General features: G+C 48.4%; 2 protein-coding genes across 2 annotated transcripts in view; both read left to right on the top strand.

Annotated features, from left to right (window-relative positions):
- Nucleotides 1-10,480, top strand: part of CBWD3 (COBW domain containing 3) — a 51,557-nt gene extending 41,077 nt beyond the window's left edge. The window contains exons 11-15 of the mRNA XM_039249538.1: nucleotides 1,757-1,808; nucleotides 6,932-7,000; nucleotides 7,102-7,167; nucleotides 9,668-9,797; nucleotides 10,171-10,480. Coding sequence (XP_039105469.1) covers nucleotides 1,757-1,808; nucleotides 6,932-7,000; nucleotides 7,102-7,167; nucleotides 9,668-9,797; nucleotides 10,171-10,277 — 424 coding nt within the window. The 3' untranslated portion in view covers nucleotides 10,278-10,480. The remainder of the gene's footprint in view (nucleotides 1-1,756; nucleotides 1,809-6,931; nucleotides 7,001-7,101; nucleotides 7,168-9,667; nucleotides 9,798-10,170) is intronic.
- A 7,183-nt stretch (nucleotides 10,481-17,663) lies between these two features.
- FOXD4L3 (forkhead box D4 like 3) lies at nucleotides 17,664-18,931 on the top strand. The gene has a single exon (XM_039249522.1). It carries the CDS (start codon nucleotides 17,688-17,690, stop codon nucleotides 18,915-18,917), a length of 1,230 nt encoding a protein of 409 aa, XP_039105453.1. The 5' UTR covers nucleotides 17,664-17,687; the 3' UTR covers nucleotides 18,918-18,931.
- Nucleotides 18,932-21,219: the final 2,288 nt, after the last annotated feature.

The raw sequence follows: 21,219 nt of genomic DNA, 5'->3' as shown, positions 1-21,219 counted from the left end.
TTTTCTCCCATTTCGTCTGAAGTAGTTGACTCATAAAAGTCTCACGTGGGAGATAGCCTCCCTAGGCCCAGAGGAAAGGAGCCGTCTTCTTTTTGAAGACGAAGGCACACACGGAGGGATCTGAAGGAACAGGCCTCCGAGTTTCCCCCGTCCGCTCCACTTGCTTCAGACCACGTCCCATCCTATGTTTGTGCAACCTTCCACTCTTCTTCAGACCTAGCGTGCAAACACTCAGGTACAGGCGTTTCTTTGGTTCCTCACTTCTTTGCGAAGCCTCCCGTCACATGAAACTTAACAGTAAATAAACCTGCACCCTTGCCTCCTGTTAATCTGTGTTTGTCAACCCGCTTTTCACACCAGCCAGGCTCCTGAGAGGGTCGAGGAAAAGTTTTTCCTTCCTTGCACAAGTCGTTGGCAGTTATTTTTAACAACACTAGATATTGAACCTAGACAATGAGCATGATTTTCCAGACACTTTCTACGGTAATCTCATTCCACACTTGCTGAGGAACAGCGAGAATGCATTCGTGACATTTGAAGTAGCTGTTTAACGTGATGCCCTCTCTGTGGATCAGGCCTTTGCATCGCTTTTCCTCTTTTCCTCGTGCGCAGTTGCTAAAATGGAGAATCCAGCCAGCTGGGAAGGACTTAACTTGACACCTTCTTGGCTGAGGCCCCTCCAGTGAGGTTCTTTTCCCTCCAGCCGGTCCTACAGTCCTTTCCTCTTTTCTAAACTTGCTGTTACTAATTTACCCCTCACTGTTCTACAAAGCCAAACATCTGCAAGGTTTTAAGTCCTTTTCCTCTTCCCACCCGACCCCCATCGGTGTCTAAATGTCTGCTGCTGCTGTGGTTATCAGGTGTGACGCCAGATTGATCTTCTTGCTCTTTTTCATATCAGAAAAATGCCTTTGTAGGATTCTGACTTTTTGTTTTTTCTTAGTCACAGTTAACAGACTATGTAGCAGGTGTATATTTACAGATACTACTTGCTTTTTAATAAGTAGATACGTTCAAGGGAAAACACCGATAAAGGAGAAAACGGACCTTCTAACTGTCTTTAGGTAGCAGCTTTATTGTCACGTTAGGGAGCATGGGGCGCGTGGATGAAATTTGGAGCATTAGTAAAATGTTTCCGTGTATTTTTTGAGGCCTGTAATAGATCTCTTGGAATTAAGAAATCTACTGACACATCCAGCCACACTAAATAGTATCACTAGAGATGAGGGCTTTCCAGTATTGTGTGTAAATGTACAAGTGTGAATGTGTTGTCCATTTGCTTTTATTGAAGCATGACACACGATGTCAGGTGTGTTTCGTGGGTCAGTGGGTTGGCCACTCTGTATTACTCAGTGCTCTTAGGTGTGGTCACCATGTGTCGCTGCATGATGTGACTGCAGCATTGTGGACCGTATCCTTGGGCTCTATTTTTCATCTTCCTGATTTGCTTATTTCACAACTGGAAGCTTGTACTTCTGAATCCCCTTTCTCTCTTTTTCCCATCCCCCACCCTCACCAGTTTGTTCTCTCTATTTAAGAGGCTTTTGTGAGTTTGTTGAATGTGTGTATGTTTTAGGAAAAATCTTTAAATAATCTGTTAGTTTTCTTTATAAGAATATGTAAACAGCGTGTAAAATTGGAACTGTGTTCTAGACTGAGTTGTGGAAACTCTCTCTTTAGCTCTGTACCTCTAAGGAACATATAAAGTTAAATCGGAAGTATATTGATCTCTGAATTTATAACCAGTTGTTTTTAGTTTGCAGAAAAAGCTTCAGCATGTGCCAACAACACAGCCTCACCTAGATCAGGTAAAAAAGTCTTTAAAAAATTTTAAAGCATTTTTTTAACTAAATTAGTTCCATCAGGACCATATTATTTTTGTCTTGCTAAAAAAAAAAATGTTTTGGAACCGTGTTGATAATTTTCAGAATTTGGGTGCTTTTGAGGTAATCTCATCTGGCTTATTGCATCACAGGAAGTCCTCAAACCAGAGTTGCTAGAACCTGAGGGAATCGTGCTTTCTGGCTTCCCCGTCCCACAGGTCACTTGGCGCCTTTCAGCTCTTCTGCTGGGAGTCACTGCTTAGCGACCCCCGGCGGCTCTGTATGCTGCCTCTCTGTAACTCTGCTGAACTGACAGGTTAAGGAAAAGTCTGGTAAAGGCATGTAGGGCTCATTTAAACAAAAATTGACTTTGAGTTTCACCCGCAGGTAGCACTGTAAATTTGAAGTGCTTACCGTGTCCTTCATTTAGGCGCTCCCAAAGCCCCGTTCCTGAGGCAGATACTGAAGACCCCAGGAGCAAACAACACGTGTTTTCACTGTACCCACCTTTCTTTTGTGCAGATCGCAGGTCGTGGATGGTCGAGGTTTAGGGTAAATCTTTGTTCCATCTCACACGGTGAGAGCAAGGGGGCATGGAGTGAGCCGTGTACCTCTTCCTGCCTCTGGCTCCAAACTGCCACTCATTTTGTGAAGCATGACTCGTTCTAACAGGGCCTGCACACGGCTCATGTTTATGGGGCTCGTCCTGCCGTGTTTGCAGCACTTTTTTCTCTCAGAAACTTCACGAGAGATTCATCTTCACTTGTCTTTCGCATGAGTGAGAGAAATACAGCTCTCTGGTGGCAGAAGTGTTTAGAAGAACCAACTCTTTACAGTCCGCAGTAGTCGTCACAAAGATGAACTGGAGGCACATTCTTACTGACTTTCCGGCTGAGGGGCATCATCTGAGGAGTCCTGAGGAGTAAAAGACGAAGGGTATAGTCACTTTCAAGAGCCCTTATCACGGTTATTGTCTGTGCCTGTGGCATCTCGCACAGACTTGTCGCGGCTCGAATGATGCCTTATAGCTGGGTTGAAGCGCTCTTTCCTTGTAGCCGTCTGTGCATCCCGAACACCGGATTCCTCGCCGCTCGGCACAGGGCGTGGGCTGTGGTGGCTGCGCGGGGAGTAGTTGTTACAGGAGTGAAAAGCCCTGATTCTTAAATGGGGAACACGAGAACCCCGTTTAGTACTGGATACCCGGTAGCCCCCACGCCTCCTGTCTCCAGGGGCCTTGGCTATGTGCTCTTTAATGTGTCTGTATATTTTGAACATTTCATCATAGAAATTTTAAAAAGACCCACCAAAGGAGAGAGAATAGCAAAAGGAGCCTTTGCACGCCTGACCCGGTTGCCCTGGCCGTCAGCATTTTGCTGAAGTTATGTCCTCAGTCTTCCCAGCCTTTCTTTTGCTGGAGTATTTTCTAAACAGGAAATTTCAAACATGTGGCCACGTGGAAGAGTGCAGGGAAACCGCGGGCACGCGTCGCCCTTGCTGGGTGCGGAAGGCAGCTCCTGACAGCAAGCCGCCTCGCCAGTGAGAAGGGCGGCTTCAGAGCTCAACGGGAGACTCGGCGCACTTCCCTGCGTCAGCCCTGTAAACAGAGGGCGGCAGATGGGAGTACTGCAGACAGAGGGCAGTGGGGTTCGGGGGGCGGTGCTCTCGTGGTTCAGCGGGTCTGAGGCTTTGTGAAGGACGGGCTCTTTATTTTAATGTACAGCAAAGCATGTAAGCTTTTAGCGTTCAAGTCAGTCTGTCTTTGCATATATTTGTGCCCATGTGCCGGCCCATGTGCACACAGGAGCACATCTCTCTGTAATTCCCCCTTAGATACAAATACAGACAATTTCCATGATCATTAAGAGAATTCCCTTGTGCGTCTTTCCAGTTAGGAACACTCCTTGCAAAGACGCACCTGCTGCTCTGAGTAAGACATCAGAAAGTAGAAGGTTTTGTTGGACCGGAAGAAGTAAGGGAAAGAGCAAGCCAGGTTCTACCAGTGGGAAGGCGAGCCTGCTCTAGGAGAGGGGGGCTCTAGGGCACAGGCCGGGTGGGGAGGGGGGCCCTAGGGCACAGGCCCGGTGGGGGTGGGGAGGGGGCTCTAGCGCACAGGCCCGGTGGGGGTGGGGAGGGGGCTCTAGCGCACAGGCCCGGTGGGGAGGAGGAGGGGGCTCTAGCGCACAGGCCCGGTGGGGAGGAGGAGGGGGCTCTAGCGCACAGGCCCGGTGGCGGGTGGCCGCTTCCTGCTGGAGCCCTGGGCCACGGAGCCGGGCTGTGATGGGCGGGCCACACGGAACCGCTGCCCGGCTGTGGGGCAGGGACAGGGAAGCCGGACCGAGCTGAGGACGGGAGACCAAGCAGGGAGACCCCTGTGACGAGGGCCTGGATTGTGCTGGTGGCAGGGGGCATGGAAATGGGGTGAATCCAGGGCAGAATCACAGGTAGACCTGCCCGACCAGCCTGCCTGCCTGGCGCTGGGGCAGTAAGACAGGAGAAGTCATGGGAAACAGGCCTTGACTGACTGGAGGGACCTGTTGCTTCAGTTTTCTGCTTCTGGGGTCTGGGAAAAGGAGAGTTAATTTCAGATCTGAAACAAAAACTGGGAAAAAGTCTGAAGCAGGTAATACCTAGGACTTAGGAGGTGTTAATTCAGGTTGAGTCCCTGAATCCCCTTTGATGCAACTCTATCTGCACGGCCCCTCGTTTGCTCCCTGTCAGGAGGCCCCCCGGGGTTGGAGGGTGGGAAGGTGAGAAACGCCAAACAGCAGTGGCAGTCCGTGCATAGTTTACTAGTAGAGCCAATTAAATTTGGGACAAGTTGTGACCCTCAGCTTCTGCACTGGGAATTTACGGATTTCATCTCCTTTACGGTCTGCCCGCCGTGAGAAGAGTGTACTGGTACAGGAAAACATCTAGTTCTGCAGTGTGTATCTCTGTCCTTGAGCTCCCCTATACATTGTCTTAATTTGCAAAATCCTATTTATCTCATACTGGAGTTAATTGTACCCCTTAAAAAGATTTTCTTATTTCTAACCTGCCAAAAGCAACAGCCATTCCCAGTAGAAGTTCTTTAAGAATAAAGCAATACTGAGTTTTATGTTGAGACCTTTCCAATATTAAAAGCCAAGTTCTCCAACTTGAATAAAATACATTTTAAGCAGTTTTGAAGGTTGAATTGCTACTGTCCTTTGAAAATGACAAATTATGTTTCATTTAGCATCCTTTAAAAAATTTTTTTAAGGGCACCTGAGTGGCTTAGTTGGTTAAGCGTCCGACTTTCACTTGGGTCATGATCTCACGGTTCGTGGGTTCGAGCCCCACGTCGGGCTCTGTGCTGACTGCCAGCTCAGAGCCTGGAGCCTATTTCAGAGTCTGTGTCTCCCTCTCTCTCTGACCCTCCCCTGCTCACGCTGTCTCTCTCTCTCTCTCCTAGAAATAAAAAAAAAAAAAAAAATTTTTTTTTAAATGTTTTATTTATTTCTGAGAGAAAGAGACGGCATGAACACGGGAGGGTCAGAGAGAGGGAGAACAGAATCTGAAGCAGGCTCCAGGCTCTGACCTAGCTGTCAGCACAGAGCCCAACATGGGGCTCGAACGTGTGAACCATGAGATCATGACCTGAGCCGAAGTCGGATGCTCAACCGACTGAGCCACCCAGGCGCCCCTAGTGGTTGCTTTTTTAGTCTTCTTTTAAAAAATGTTTAATGTTAATTTACTTATTTTGAGAGAGAGAGAGAGAATGAGCAAAGGAGGGGCAGAGAAAGAGTTAGAGAGAGAATCCCAAGCAGGCTCCCCCCGCGTAGATCCTGAAATGGGGCTTAATCTCATGAACCGTGAGTTCCTGACCGGAGCCAAACTTAAGAGTCAGATACTTAACTTACTGAGCCACCCATGCGCTTGTAAAAATCTGACATTTTAAAGTCAATTTTAGTTGCCTTTCATGTCTCCTATTTAGCAAGTAAGTGCTTTCTGTTTTTCATATTACTAACAGCAGTGGAGACTAAATGTCCGTGTATTTTGTCCTTTGATTGATTGGTCTTCAGTACTCACCTTTAGCTATTCTCTATGTTTGTATAAAAAACAATTGGTCTTTTCATATTTACTACTGTAAGCCTTAGTGATTTTCTATTGGTGAACAAAATTGCTGTTAAGATACGCAGTTGTAGGAAATTATAGAAAGCTGTGCTTCAGTGTGTTTTTTCTTCCTGATTTGAAGCCTGGCGTGAGCGTGTCATCCTAATTCTCCAAGGTGGGGTTTGTGTTTTCATCATGTTATGCTTGGCCCCCATGTATTTTCATCATGAAGTTGAAATGTTGGGTTACAGTAGCACATGGAGCCTTGGACGTGAATTATGTGACCAGCTGCAGGAAATCTTAAGGTTCAGGTTCCTTAGAGTGGACAGTGAGAGATTTATCAAGAGCAGGAAGAAAAGTAAATCTAAGAGTTAACAATCTAAATGAAGTCAACCTTCTACAAACAAAGGTGACATGACACTGTCATTCTCACGTCCAGGTGCTCCTCTCCCTTCGCCATATGCTTGGTCAGAACTAAACTGAATTTTTCCTTTGTATTGTTCCCGGAGAACAAAAGTTCACTTTTGAGTTTTACTCCTGGACCTAAGTAGTTTACTTTTTCTGAGCCTCATTTTCCCCAATTTAGAAAATGACAGTTCTCTTTATTCCACAGGACTCTTGTCACAAGTAAATGAAAGATGAAATGAAGGGACCCAGGCAGAGTACCTGGCTCAGAACATAGTCGATACACTGTATTTATCACCTTCCCTCTTAGTGCTGAGAGTCCTGGAAAGAATGTATTCACGAGTACTGAACCACCGGTCACTGGCAAAATACAGAAAATGGAATTGCTGCTCTCAGAACTCAGCCAGACAGTGAAAAAGATACACGTAATATAGTTATTAGGCAAAATAAATTTTCATGAATGTGTTTTTATCTTAAAACTTAATGTACTTAATGTCTTAAAACATAAATGTACTTTGTGTCTTAAAACTTGTGGTTTTTAAAAATGTACTGTCTTAAAACTTGTGGTTTTTAAAAATAGACTGACATTACTATAAAAAAATCATTATTGATAATCTCTTGATTTATAGAGCATTCTTACGGTGACATTCGAAGTACCCGGAAATGCAAAGGAAGAAAGTCTGAATGTGTTTATTCAGGTGAGTGCGATATGTAACTGATGATGACTTGCCACCTGTTCTGTTACTTGGCTGTGCTGGGAGCAATGTTTGGTCTTATTGAAATATGTCCCTTGGTCCAGAATCTTCTGTGGGAGAAGAATGTGAGAAACCAGGACGGCGACTGCATGGAGGTCATACGGTTAAAGGTACGGTGTACACTTTTCACGCTTACCCTTTCCTTTCGTGGCTGTTCCATAATACCATATTTGGTTTTAAACAGAAGCACTGGTTTTAGTACAAATAATACGGTCTGTTTTCACTTTTCCATATTTCCATTGCTGGAAAGCAGCTTTGGCAGTCACCGCACAGAGCGGGACTGATGTGCAGAGCTGCGTTCGCGTGGCAGCTAACACAGCCCTGTGCTTCCACGTGCCCCCCGCCCTCCCCCCGCAGCGCTCTGAGCAGTGGGCTTGCTGACGCGCCGGGCTCGCCGGCTCTCCTGTCCTCGGTGCTCAGCTTGGTTCCTTCGGGAAAACCGACCGTCTCGTGTTTAATTTTCCAAGACCGCTTCGCTCACAGGGAGGTAACATTAGAGGTTTGCTGCGGCCAAACCCGTGTCGCTTGGCGCCCGTAGCGGACACTCCGCAGTCGTGCTGTAAACCGTTATGGAAGGCGGAAAGCCAGGAGAAGGCTCCTGTGTGTTTTGAAACCCATCCGTGTTACTTGGCGTTGGGGGATTTATGTCCTGGAAGGTGTTTTTTTCCAGGGGGCAGTGTGCTACGTCGTGTGCCTAGCCACTCAGCAGTCATTGGTCTACTCCTGTGTTTCCACAAGGTTCTATCTTACTACTTACTGTTAGTGACTAGATTTTCCTGTTAGCAGCTGACTTCCTGAGGTCACTAGAATGACGAAGGCTGAGACTATCAAGAAACCATTCAGGAGGTGCCTGGGGGGCTCAGTCAGTTAAGCGACTGACTTTGGCTCAGGTCATGATCTCATGGTTCATGGGTTCGAGCCCCACGTCGGGCTCTGTGCTGACAGCTCAGAGCCTGGAGCCTGCTTCGGATTCTGTGTCTCTCTCTCTGCCCCTCCCCTGCTCACGTTGTCTCCCTCTCTCTCTCAAAAATAAATAAATGTTAAAACAAATTTAAAAAAAAAACAACAAAAAACCAAACCATTTGGTTCAGATGCCCTCACCTTCTGTGCTGACTCTGCCTGGGATTGGCCTCAGAGCCACCATGACCCTCAGTCTGTTCCCGCCGAGTCCCCACCCAGAGGGACTCCGCCTGCTGCTGCTGCTGCTGTAACCCCGGAGTGTGTCCTTCCAGGGAGCACACTGGCCGACTGTGTCTCAGCCTGTGAGCACTTCTGTCCTTGCTGCTGGGGGCGGAGGGGCGGTTCCTACACCGATGCCTCCGCTGTGACCGCGCCTGGTCCCGCGCCATCCCGGCCTGGGGCCTGGCTTTCGTCTCTGGGTGCAGGACGGTTTTTCCGCGCGCCCTCCGTCTGCTGTGGTTCTTTGCTTGTCCTTGCTCTGTCACAACAGCACTGCGAGTCTCACTTCACAGACTTGCCCCAACTCCCTGCCGCGGGGACTCGTGCGCCGGCGCCAGCGTGTTCCACGTGTCCCCTCTGGGGACGGCCATCGCTTCGGAGCCCTTCTGCACGCAACACCGAACTGATGTAGACACTTCTTTCCCAGGAGCGATCACATGTTAAAATTCAGGTTTACAAAGGAGAAAACAAAACTGGGCAAAGGAGACCAGGAAGAATATACACATAAAATACACAAGTACACAAAACCACACCAAAGTTATGTGGTGGGAATGACACGAGTGGTTTGCCTCTTACTGTTTTGCGACATGTGTATTAATTTAATAACAAACAAGTGTAACAAATATCATTTCAGAGAAATTGTTTCATCCCCAGAGGAGCCTCTTTATCAGATAATTTGTTTCTTATTTCTGTGAGTCAATATAAAATGAAATTTATCAAGATAGATGTATATTTTTTCATTTATTTCATCATTATCTGCTCCATTTATTGCAGTCCATTCAAAAATTACCCCAAATCTTTTAACTCCTCAAATGTTCCCACTAAAACTGTGAAACAAGATAAAATCCTTAAAAGTAGAAAAATCAGTAGAATTCGATGCATGTTTTATCATTTGGTTGTTTTAACTTCTTGTTACAACACTGAAAGGGCATCTTAATACATGTATTAATTTTATCATCACAAAAAGGGACTATTTAAAAAAAAAAAAAAACAACCTGGTGCACAAATGCTTGAAATTTAAATTTAAAAATCAGAGGCTTTAAGAAACTATTTCTAGGGGCGCCTTGGTGGCTCAGTCAGCTAAGGGTCCAACTTCAGCTCAGGTCATGATCTCACGGTTTGTGGGTTTGAGCCCCGCGTCGGGCTCTGTGCTGACAGCTCAGAGTCTGGAGCCTGCTTCGGATTCTGTGTCTCCCTCTCTCTCTGACCCTACCCTGCTCATGCTGTCTTTCTGTCTCTCAGAAATAATTAAAACGTTAAAAAAAAAAAACTTAAAAAAAAGAAACTATTTCTACAAGGCACAAATAACTAGATATAAGTAATTTTAACAGCGTCTTTCTGGGTTTATATTTAAAGTAGAATAGGAATAATCCATTAACACTCTCTGCTGTAAACTTGAATGAGGCTGATTGATCGTTCTCCTCTGAGCAGGGGCTGGTGTCGATCAAAGACAAACTAAAACAGGTGATTGTCCAAGGCATCCATGAGCTCTATGACCTGGAGGAGACCCCGCTGAGCTGGAGCGATGACACAGAGAGAACCAATCGATTGGTTCTTATCGGTAAGTGAAACGGGTCCGTTTTTAAGCAGAGTAAAATATATATTTGAAAGTGACATAATATGCTTAACTTAAGCAGTATTAATCGTCTGAACCCCTGTGATTAGTTCATGTATTTGTCTTCATGATGTGATAACCTTCATAAGAACTTGTTAGGCCTTTTACTCTTTTCTTCAAACAATTTTAGAAAAGTAATTAATCGAAAGGCCAGTTTGGTTCTAAGGGACCTAACTAGAATAGAAAGTTGAAAGGATCACTAATTACTTTGTTTTTGTAAATTTCTGAGGATTATCAAGCCTTTAATGATTTGGAATTGATAGGTAAGCTGTCATTTTAATAAGCATAATATGATCACCATATTTTTTTCTGTCTGCAGGCAGGAATTTAGATAAGGAAATCCTTAAACAACTATTTATAGCCACTGTGACTGAAACAGAAAAGCGGTGGACAGCACACTTCAAAGAAGATCAAGTTCGTCCATAGACTAGAAGCAGCTCTAATCAAAGGGACTGGGGTGGTAAATCGGGAATAAGTTTCCTACTACTTATATTTCAGGCATCTGTTGTTTGCATTATTTCTGCTATTAATTCCAGGGTACTTCAGAGTTTATTTTATGGAACACGTAAAATTTAGTAAATAAGTACTGTAAAACATTTGACATTCACACCATAAAGTATAATACCCTCTGAAGTGGTTTTTTTCTTTTTTAATGTTTGTTTATTTTTGAAAGAGAGAGCATGCAGGGGAGGGGCAGGGAGACAGGGAGAGAGAGAATCCCGAGGAGAATCTGCACTGACAGCATGGGGCTCAAACTCACAAACCGTGAGATCATGACCTGAAACCAAGAGCCGGATGCTTCACCAGCTCACCAGCTCAGCCACCCAGGCACATCTGCTTTTGTTTTTTTTAAATAGATGTTTCATTGAAGCATCTGTCAGAATTGGCTTTGGAATTTACATATGCTCAGTTTTCCACCCATGGAAATGATTTCTAATCCTAATGATAACACCTAACGTCAGCTTTGAACAAAGAACTGCAGCTGCTTGCATAGATATTATATCATTATTAACAAAATTTAAAAAATAACGTCACCATTTTTATTGAATGAAATAAAAGTCTTGGAGACTTATGAGTGGCAGAAATGGGAGTCAAACAACGGGCTGCATCTCTCGTTCTCAGTTCCAAGCCTCACGGGTGGAGGGATGGCACTCAAGCCCTTTACTCTGTAACATATTCATACGATTCCAATTTCAGAGCTTTCAATGTTAAGTAGGTTTTCCTGCCGGTATTAAATTCATCTTGGTTTTTTTGAACTTCTTTAATTTTCAATGTAAGCTAGAAAGTGACGAGGTACAAAACTTCAGAGGGAACTACGGATACCTTATGACAGTTTAACCATCTTTCTATCAGTGGATGGGGGTAAGTACACAGCGGCTTACTTACCCGCTCTTTCTATTAACGCCCAGGTCAGCATAACTGTACAGACTGTAGGAGAAAAGCATTAGATGGCATTTTAAAAAGAGCTTTCCCAAACTAATGATTAAGTATCAGAAGGCTGTCAGAATGTTTTTTTGGAAAATTTTTTTTTCCAGAATTTTCAGTGAAACGGTTACATCTCTGTGTCTTGAATGGTTCCAGCGGTCAGAGGCAGGCTAGCTGGTCAGATCATCTGTCTGTCATTTCCCCTGCATTCTGTGCCTTTTTAATATAACCCTCTACATTCCTCTGTGTACCTCCTGAGTCCAGTCTCTGAAATTCGTGGTGAGACAGTTTGTCTTAGTTTGTGGCAGCATATGGCCCAGGAGAAACGCAGCTGAGTTTGGGGTCCAGTCTGGGCTTTATTTCCAGTTCTGCTGCTGCTTGGCCCCGCAGTCTTGGGCAAGTGCTTTCTCCGAGATCAGTGCCGAGATCGGTGTCCTTTTTTATTGGGCTGAGTACTTTCGGGATTGGTGTCCTTGTTTATAAAGGGGGTGGCCTCATTTCAGGCATTCAGGGTTGTGAGGATTGCATAGGTTTGCGGCGCACCTGGTGGAGGCTGCATACATGCTTTCTTTTTCCCAACTATGTAAAATTTGATGTGTTTTCTGAATAATGTGGCCACAATAATAGTTCGTAATGTTCTCTAGCAAATAATAAGTATCTAGAGTCATTTGTTTACAGCCAGGAGAGAGCGCTTACAGTTAATTGTCCTGCTGTGGGAGAAATGTTTGAACTACTGTTAATCTGTACTCTTAAAAATCTGTATTTATCAAACTCCTAAATATTTTTTCTTTAAAATGTATTAACATTTAAATATTTTTTTATTACGTAAGTATTGACTGAATACATTGGTGTCGTAAAAAATGCAAATGTCAGAGGTGACTCAGTGTCCCCTGACCTTCCTCCTTCAGTCGCTGACACGCCTTAGGGGGGAGCAGTGCTGTCAGCTTCGTGTCTGCCCTTTTACATGTTTCTTTTCACTTACGCACACGGCTTACGTTGTGGTCCAAAGTGAATGATTTTTTTCAGTGATTAGAGCCATAGTGTAAGCTGCTACTTCTGGAGACGTGAGACCTTGCTGTAAATATCCTAAAGGAAGGAGTTTATTTTCATAATGTAAATATCTTACTTATTTAATTTTTTAAAAAATGTTTTTGATAAGAGACAGTGCAAGCGGGGGAGGGGCAGAGAGACAGGAAGACACAGAATCCTAAGCAGGCTCCAGGCTCTGAGCTGTCAGCACAGAGCCCGACGTGGGGCCTGAACCCACAAACTGTTGTGAGATCATGACCTGAGCCGAAGTCTGATGCTTAACCTACTGAGCCCCCCAGGCGCCTCTTAATGTATGTATTTTAAATAAAACATTCATTCTTTATATATTATAATGCACTTGGCTTTTTAACAAACTCAACTGGTAGTCTTAGACCTTTTCCCTTGACAGTGCATATGACTACGTCTTATTCTCGAATTGCTTCATGGAAATTCATAGTGTAGCATAGAACACATTTGTTTAAAAAACCACTTATTGAGGGCTTCCACTTTGCCCAGGTTTGAGTGCTGGGCTGCAACTGCACATGACAGATAAGGGCCACGTTCTCACAGTGTTTTCATTTAGGTGGAGGGACTTAGAAAGTAAGAGGAAAGTAAGGCGGATAATGGGACTGGGTGGTCCTGGAAAGCCTCCCTGAGGAGACTTGGGTTTAAGCTGCGGGTGGAGTTAAAAGGCGTGGTGCACAGGGAGTTAGGATGAAGGTTCCATGCAGATGGACCCCCTAGCGGAGCCGCCTTTCAGGTGTGAGCCCCCACAGCACGGTGCAAGACCAGGCGGGAGGTGAGGGTGGCAGAGGGTGGCAAGCCAGGGTGTAGGGTGGAGTTGGGAGCTGGGGCTGCCTCGCTGCTCCTGGCGGGACAGAGCAGAGCATCTGGTCTATTCCGAGTGCCCTGGCAACCGGCTGAAGGCTTTTAGGCTGGAGGAGCGTCGTGGTTTGTGGTGGATCCCTGTGGCAGAGGAACCAGCCCTTAACCGTTCCTGAAGCTGCAAACGGTGCTTTAGTGAACATCATTGTGCAACGTGCCTCTTTGTTCTTACGTAAGGATGTTTGTCTAGAATAGATGCGTGTGTGTGGAAACACTAGCTTCTGGGATGTGCACGTGTGAAATTCTTAATAGATGCTCATCAACTGCCCTCCCAAATGGCTGGAAGTTTCTACCTCATACAGTAGGACATGAGGAGACCCATTTTTCCAAACCTATTTAACCCGCCGTAACCTCTGCTGCTCTGGGTAGGAATGGCAGCTCACTCTGGGGCTCAACCTCACAACTGAGATCATGACCAGAGCTGAAATCAAGAGCAGATGCTTACCTGACTGGGCCACCCAGTCTTTAATTTTCAGAGTGGAATGGAGAAAAAAACAGGCATCATCATCCTTTTTGTAGATTAGGTTAGAAAGTTTGGTTTTTCATACTAGGACAGGATTTCGTGAGCTTCTGATGGGTTTGTTCAGAAAAAAAAAACCTGTTTGTTATTGAGAGAAGTAATCACCAAGTATGACAAAGCGCCCACCGTTCACAGGGCTGCGTGTGAATTCACCATAAACAAACACTGCAGGAGCTACAGAGGCTTCTCATTCAATCAGGCAACACTAAAGACTGATGGGATGGGACCCTGAGTTTCTTTTTTTCCAGAGGGACTTGGCAGAAAGCAGTCTTGCATAGCACTGCTTTTTCATTGATAAAAACTGTTTTTAGATGCGCATATTTTGTGTAACAACTTTATTTAGATAGAATTGTTCACATACAATAAACTTTACCCTTGAAAAATTTTTTTCAACGTTTATTTTTTGAGAAAGAGACAGAGTACAAGCAGGGGAGGGGCAGAGGGGGAGACAGAATCCAAAGCAGGCTCCGGGCTCTGAGCTGTCCGCACAGAGCCCAGCGTGGAGCTCGAACTCATGGACCGTGAGATCATGACCTGAGCTAAAAGCGTCGTTAACCGACTGAGCCACCCAGGCGCCCCTAAACTTTACCCTTTTAAAGTGTACAATTCATAGCTCTGGGAAATCCACCGTATCTAAGTCCAGAACGTTCTCCTTACTCCCCCAAACAAACTACCGATTGGCGGCACTCCCCGTTCCCCATCTCCCCTGCCTGTTGCCCCCAGTGGCCTCTACTTCCTGTTCCTTCCTGTAAGTGGCCCATTCAGACTCCTTTCACTTACCATGACGCTGCCCAGCTCCATCCATGGTATAGCATGTACCAACACTTTGTTTCTTTTTATCGCTGAATAAAAGTCTATACACCACATTTTGTTTATCCATTCATCATCTGATAGACATTTGAGTTTCTCCTTTTTGGCTAGTAGGCCTTTTTCCCATGTTTAAGTTTTTAAACTAATAGAATGTAACTTTCTGAACAGTTTTAGATTTACAGGAAAATTGAACAGATGGTACAAGATAAAAGTACAGGTGGTACAAGTTCCCATATCCCTCCCGCCCCCCCATGGCACGTTTGTTACAGTTAGTGGACTGATAACATTATTATTAACTAAAGTCCATTGTTTATTCAGATAGTCTGTCGTTTTTCTGTTCCAGGATGCCGTCAGACATTTTTCTGTTCCAGGATGCCGTCCAAGATGCAGTTAGTTGTCCTGTCTTCGTAGACTCCTCTGGGCTCAGACTGTCACTGTTTTGGTGATGTTGATAGTTTTGAGGATGGTTGTATCAGGTACATAAGATGCTTCTCTATGGAAATTTGTTTTTCTCTGAATTACGCGGGCCTCCGGGGAGCCGATCACAGAGCGCTATTTTTATCACATCATATTAGGGGGATATACTGTCAAAGGGTTTATGACTGTTGATACAAACATTGGTCACCTGATGACCTGACTGAAGTGTTTGTGACATTTCTCCACTTGTAAGGATCTTTGGAAGGAAGATATTTTTGGAAGGATTTTGGAAGATATATTTGGAAGGATTCCTTTAGGAGGAAACCACTCTGAACTGCCTCTGGTAAGAGAGTGAGGAATTCTTTTCCCCCATTTAATTATTTGGATTTTTTTTTTTTTTTAAGCAAGCTCTCCGCCCAGTATGGAGCTTGAAGTCAGGACCCTGGGTTTAAGATTTGCGTGCTCTACCGACTGAGCCAGCCAAGCACCCCTCTTTCCTCCCATTTATTAATTTACTCAGTCATTTAGTTTTTATCAGTATGGATGCACACAAGAATATTTATTTTGTCCTCTGGATTGTAATCTAATGCTGCTCGCTGGAATTGCCCCTGCTTTCACCACAGGAGACTTAGGAGACTTTCATTTGTCTCCGTTGCCCCCTCCATCATTGGAGGTTCTTTTTGTTTTTGCCTTTATTTTTCTCTTTTCATTTTTAAATAGCCCAAATCCCCATACAAGTTGACTTTAGGAAAACTAACAATACTCCCTTCCCAGGTAAGGGATTGGCAGAAATGTGCCTCACCTGCGGGGGGTTGATGGGAGGCAGCTGGGAGTCTGAGGTTGAATAAGACACCTGTCACCCCCTCCCCCCCCCCCCCCCCCCCGGCTTAGTTTAGTCATCCCCAAGTAATAATTGGTGAACCTGGGATTCAAACACAAATCCCTTATGCTCCTAAACTGTCACTCGTTCTTCAAGCTACGTGTGACTGAGGGCGCGAGAATCTCAGGAGTAGAGCATAAGCTTTTAGCATCCTTCAGAGAAGCACTTTTCAGAATTTTATCCTGAAGGGACCAGCTACTTTAAACTACTTTTTTGTTATATTTTGCTCTTTTAGCTGTGGCTTCTGATTTCTGGCTGGAAATTCATTATCACTTACAAATGCTAATGGTAGCCTTCCTGGGGGGCCATCAGTGGCACAATAGGTTTATACTGCATTTTTAGTAGATGCCTCCTCAGATTCTTTTCCCCAAGTAGGTGGGAATTAAGTTATGAATAGCCAGTCGCTCAGTACTTCACCGTAAGATCCTTATTTATATAACACACGTGAAGTTAGAGTCCACTGGACTGCTACTCTGGTCTCTGAACATAAAATTTAAATGAAGCCAGTCTAAAAATCGCTACTTCTTAGGATGTTAGGTGAGTGAAATAGAGATTCTCTGCCATGTCCCTCTTCTCCGGTGTAGGGAAGGACGACCTAGTGACTTAGGGAAAGGCACTGCACCTCTTCCTTTGCCTTGTTATTGTTACTAATTTTTTGTTTAGTAGGCTCCACGCCCAGCATGGGGTTTGAACTCACAACCTCGAGATCAAGAGTTGAATGCTATACTGACTGAGCCACCCAGGTGCCCCTGCCTAATTTAAGTTTTAACTTTATTATAGTAAAAGTGCTTAAGGTTGGCTTTAAAAGAAGAAGAAGAGAGAGAGCACATGCATGAGAGATTGACTCTCAGACTGGGTGTGTCTGTTGGTGTTGGGAGGCTATTTTTGTGACAACAGGATTTTTCACACTGGCTCTATACTCGTAAGAATGTGGCAAAAACCAATTTAGTTGGTAGTGGACACTTTAAAAATTATGTCAGTGGTCACTTGTTTTACGAAACCCATTTTAGGTACAGAAGCCTATCTATCCAAGATAGTGACATAAAATGTATTTTATCCTGTGGTAAAGTGTTCAAAGACCTTCGAGAATCGCTGAGGCAAGGGGACTTCTCTTTAGCGCTCTTGTTTTCCTTCTACCTTGAACTTCCACAACTTAATGCCAGGACATTGCAGTCTTTTCTGAAAACCTGAGTTGGGGAGCTCGGGTGGGGAGTAGAAGGGACCATGCAGCCCTCCGTCACATTCCCCTGAGCTCGTGGATATAGTCAAGAATGCTTAAGAATAGTTCAGGTCCTCATTCTGGAAGAGCACGGAATCCACCAATGAAAATGGGTGAATAACCCGCTATGAAACCCGAAAACACACTGTTAAGCTTTCTTTTACACAGTAGACATTCAGTGCCCTCCCCCATTTCTGTCCTCCAGGGGAGAGGTCCGGATATCAACGTGGCCACAGATTATCGGGTGCCCTATTTTCCTACCTCTTCTATTTGCACGGATTTCGACGCGCTTTCACAGCGCGTCTTCCCGGGTGGCCGGTGGGTGCCAGGAGGAGGAGGCTGCCCTGTGGGGTAACGTGCGGTGAACCCTCATCATTGGACTGCGTCCGGAGGAAGTGGGGGAGCGCTCAGAGGTAGGGGAGGAGGGGGTATAAAGCGGGGGGCGGCCAACCACTCAAGGACTCTAAGAAGCTCCGAGAAAAGGTAGAGTGCGTCTTTGCTGGACGGTGTTGGCAACGAGGAGAAACCTACAGGTTTCCGCAGGCGCTCCTGCTTTTGGGAACACTCCGAACCCCGGCGGGCAGCCCACCCCCGCCTGGAGGCAGCGGCGCAGCCGGCCCTGCCCCTGCGTCTTGCACGACCTGCTCCCCCATGAACTTGCCCAAACCCGATCGCCTTCGCTCCACACCGCGGCGCAGCCTCCGGGGCCCCGACGGCGAGGACGGTGAGGTCGACATCCTGGGAGAGGAGGAAGATGAAGGCGAGGAGGAGGAGGAAGGAGGCGAGGCGGTGCAGAGCCGGCGGTTGCCAGAGCAGCTGCCCCCTCCCGGGACGCAGGCGGCGCGGCGCGGCGCGGGCGCGCGGGCCGGAGGGCTCCCCGAGGGCGGCGGCGCCCCGGCCGACCCCGAGCTCGGCTCCAGGTTCAGGGCATCGGACGGCCCCCCGCCGGCGAAGCCCCCGTACTCGTACATCGCGCTCATCACCATGGCCATCCTGCAGAGCCCGCGCCAGCGCCTCACGCTCAGCGGCATCTGCGCCTTCATCAGCGGCCGCTTCCCCTACTACCGCCGCAGGTTCCCCGCCTGGCAGAACAGCATCCGCCACAACCTGTCGCTCAACGACTGCTTCGTCAGGATCCCGCGCGAGCCGGGCCACCCGGGCAAGGGCAGCTACTGGAGCCTGGACCCCGCCTCCCGCGACATGTTCGACAACGGCAGCTTCCTCCGGCGCAGGAAGCGCTTCAAGCGCCCCCGCCCGGCCCCGGGAGCCCACCTGCGCCGCCCCGTCCCCCTCCCCGCCGCGCCCGCCGCCCCGCACGGCCCGTACCCGAGCTGGCTGCTCGGGAGCCCGGCCCCGCCGCCCCCGGGGCCCGGCCCCGCCGCCGCCGCCGCCGCCGCGGGCCGCCCGTGCGCGCTGCTGCACCCGCACCCCCTCCGCTACCTGCTGCTGTCCGCCCCCGCCTGCGCCCAGCCGCCCGGGAAGGCCCCCGGCGCCCCCTCGGCCGGCCGGGCGGGCTCGCAGCCCTGGGAGGCGGGCAAGGGGTCGGCGGCGCGGCCCGGGGACGGGGGCGCCCCCTTCAGCATCGAGAGCATCCTGAGAGGGGCGCGGGGCGGGCCGAGTCTGCCGCCGAGCCCGTGGGGCTGCTGCCGCCTGCTGCAGCGCCCGTCGTGCCCGGTGCCGCACGCGGCCGCTGCCCCTTCGCGGCGGGTGTCGGTGGCGCCCGCTGCCCGGACGGTGTTGGAGCAGCAGCGGCCGCAGCGGCGGGGCGCGCACCTGCCCGCCCCCGCGGCGCGCCTGGGGGGCCCGCCCGCAGCCGGAGGCGCCGGGCCCACGGCGGTGGCCCAACTTGCCGGCGGAGAGAGCGCCTTGCCGGCCTTCTGACCTGCACCCGCACCCCGTCCTGGCGCGGACTCGGCCGACACCCCCGGAGCCAAGGCGGCGGACGGCGCCCCGCGCAGCGCCCCACCCGCACCCACCCCACCCCCAGCCCCGCCCCACGCAGCGCCCCACCCGCACCCCACCCCGGTGCAGCGCCCCCCCAAGCCCCCCCCAGCCCGGCGCAGCGACCCCCAGTCCCCCCCACCCCGCGCAGCGCCCCCCCCACCCCGCGCAGACCGCCCTGCAGGGCGCCGAGCGCGCGCGCCGGAATCCCGCGTCGGAACCACCCCGGACCGAACGGCGGCGTCCGCGCCGCAGAGTATTTGCAAAGGACAAGTCGATACTGTTCGCACAGCCCGACCGTAAACTTCCGACGGCCTCCACTCTCGCCCACTCTTTTCCAGCCTCCAGTTTGCGCTTCCAGGATTTTTTTTCGATTACCCATTTCTAGAGGAACTGTGAACGTGAGTGGGGGCACTGTGTTCTAGTATTTAAAAAAAAAAAAAAAAGGAAAAGAAGTGTCCAGTGCACAGCCCGTTTCTCCTACGCTCCCTAGGAATTGCAAATATTATCCCCAAGTCAAGTGCAAAATGCTTGTTCTTTACGTCTTCCTGAAATCGATGTGTAATACAGACTTTTAATTCTGAGGCATTGATTTTTCCTACGTGTGTCTGATTGCCGTCTTCTGTAGAAAGATGTTAAAATTAAAGCTAGTGATATAGACCCAATAAAATGCTACGTCTCTACACTGTATCACTTATTTCGTATTTACTTCTCAATAATCGCTTCCTAAATGGAACTTCTTTTCAAGCTTAGTTCTCTCCTCCCAGTTAAACGGTTTAGTTTTACAATTCGTACTCGTTACAATACGTATTCGTTACAGGTATCAGAAACAGTTTTCCAAACTGGCTTTCAGACTTCGAATATTTGCAGTGGGAAAAGTCCTGGGTTTTAAAATACGGTATTCAGAATTAATGAAATCTGAAGGAAAAAAGAATTGGAGGGTAAGGTCCACACGTGTTCCATTCGTTTTTCGTTTTTATGAAGATGCTGATTTTTCACCTGAATAAAGCGGGGCACCACTTGAGATCAACTTCAGAAGGTAGTGGCCAAGATTTCCTAGGGAAAAATAAAAAGCATTTAAAAAAAAAAAAGCTTTAGAATTTTCAAAAGCAGGGCCAGGGAAAACGGAAGTATCAAGTGAAGCACTGGTGCTCTGGACAATTTACAATTAATCCCACCCCCCCCCCACCCCCCATGGGTGCCTTCTAGGGGCGCGCGGTCCCTTTTTTTAGGACAGAAAGAACTTTGGTGCTTCGAAAAGAATTTCTGAAAGAACTTAGCAACCAGAAAGGGTGAGGGTGGGGAGGGGGCGAGGGTGAGGGTGGGGTTAGGGGTGGGGCGGGGTGGGGTGGGGTGCGGGTGGGGCGGGGGTGGGGGTGGGGCTGGCGCATCAGGAAATGCCCGCCAGAGACCGCAGGTTCCCGCAGCGCCCCCGCAGCGCCCCCTCTCAGGGCTCCCGCTTGGGCAGAATCCCATCGCTTGCCGCCGCGGGAGAACGTGCGAGAAGGCCGTCCCCCTCATCTACTCGGCAGTTCCAGCTGTGACTTTCTGGTTCCCAGAGGCAGGGAGGCCTTAGACGCATGTTTACAGCTGTGCAGTTGGCCCACTTTTACCCCAGTTTCTCACCTCCTCCGCATCCCTTCCAGCTTCGTGGCAAGTCCTGCCCGCGATCCTCACCTCCTCCGGGCTTGCAAGTAGTACGGTTCCGGGGACGTTCTAGAAGGTTCCGGAGCCCAGCTCGCGGGGGCCGCTTAGACGCGGGCTTCCATTCTCCCTGCGCCCGCTCGCTCCGCGGGCACCACCCGTGGCCCCCATGCGCGACCCGAAAAGCCCTCTTCACTCCCCCACGCCGCCCCCACCGTCCCTTCTCGGGTTGTGCCGGGTCCTGTCCCACCCCCCGCAGGGGCCCAAGTGAGGTCCCTTTGGCGGATTCTGCAGGTCAGGGGCTACCAGTGTTTGTCAACAAGCCATAATGAAGGGGGCCGGTGTGACGCCAAGCACGCTCCCCTTCCCGTGCCAACTCCCCGCTGCCCGTCGTGCGAAAGCGTTTCCAGGCCCACGCGCGTTCTTTTATTCAGTCAATAAACCGTGGGAGCAGCAGGTAAGAACCGAGCCCAGAGGCGGCCCTCGAGGCTGACCAGCACGGTCACGAGCACCTGTGTCTGAGCGTCGCAGCCCGGCCCAGGCCGGCCCCCACGCTCCTACTTTTATTTTTTTATTTTATTTTATTTATTTTATTTAT

The sequence above is a fragment of the Hyaena hyaena genome, unplaced genomic scaffold (assembly GCF_003009895.1).
Source record: "Hyaena hyaena isolate Hyena2069 unplaced genomic scaffold, ASM300989v1 scaffold_341, whole genome shotgun sequence".
NCBI lineage: Eukaryota > Metazoa > Chordata > Mammalia > Carnivora > Hyaenidae > Hyaena > Hyaena hyaena.
The sequence above is the reverse complement of the archived record's forward strand: the minus strand, read 5'-3'. Positions and strand labels throughout refer to the sequence as shown.

Coding starts and splice junctions, on each gene's coding strand:
- FOXD4L3 (XM_039249522.1), top strand. CDS start 17,688: ATGAACTTGCCCAAACCCGATCGCCTTCGCTCCACACCGCGGCGCAGC.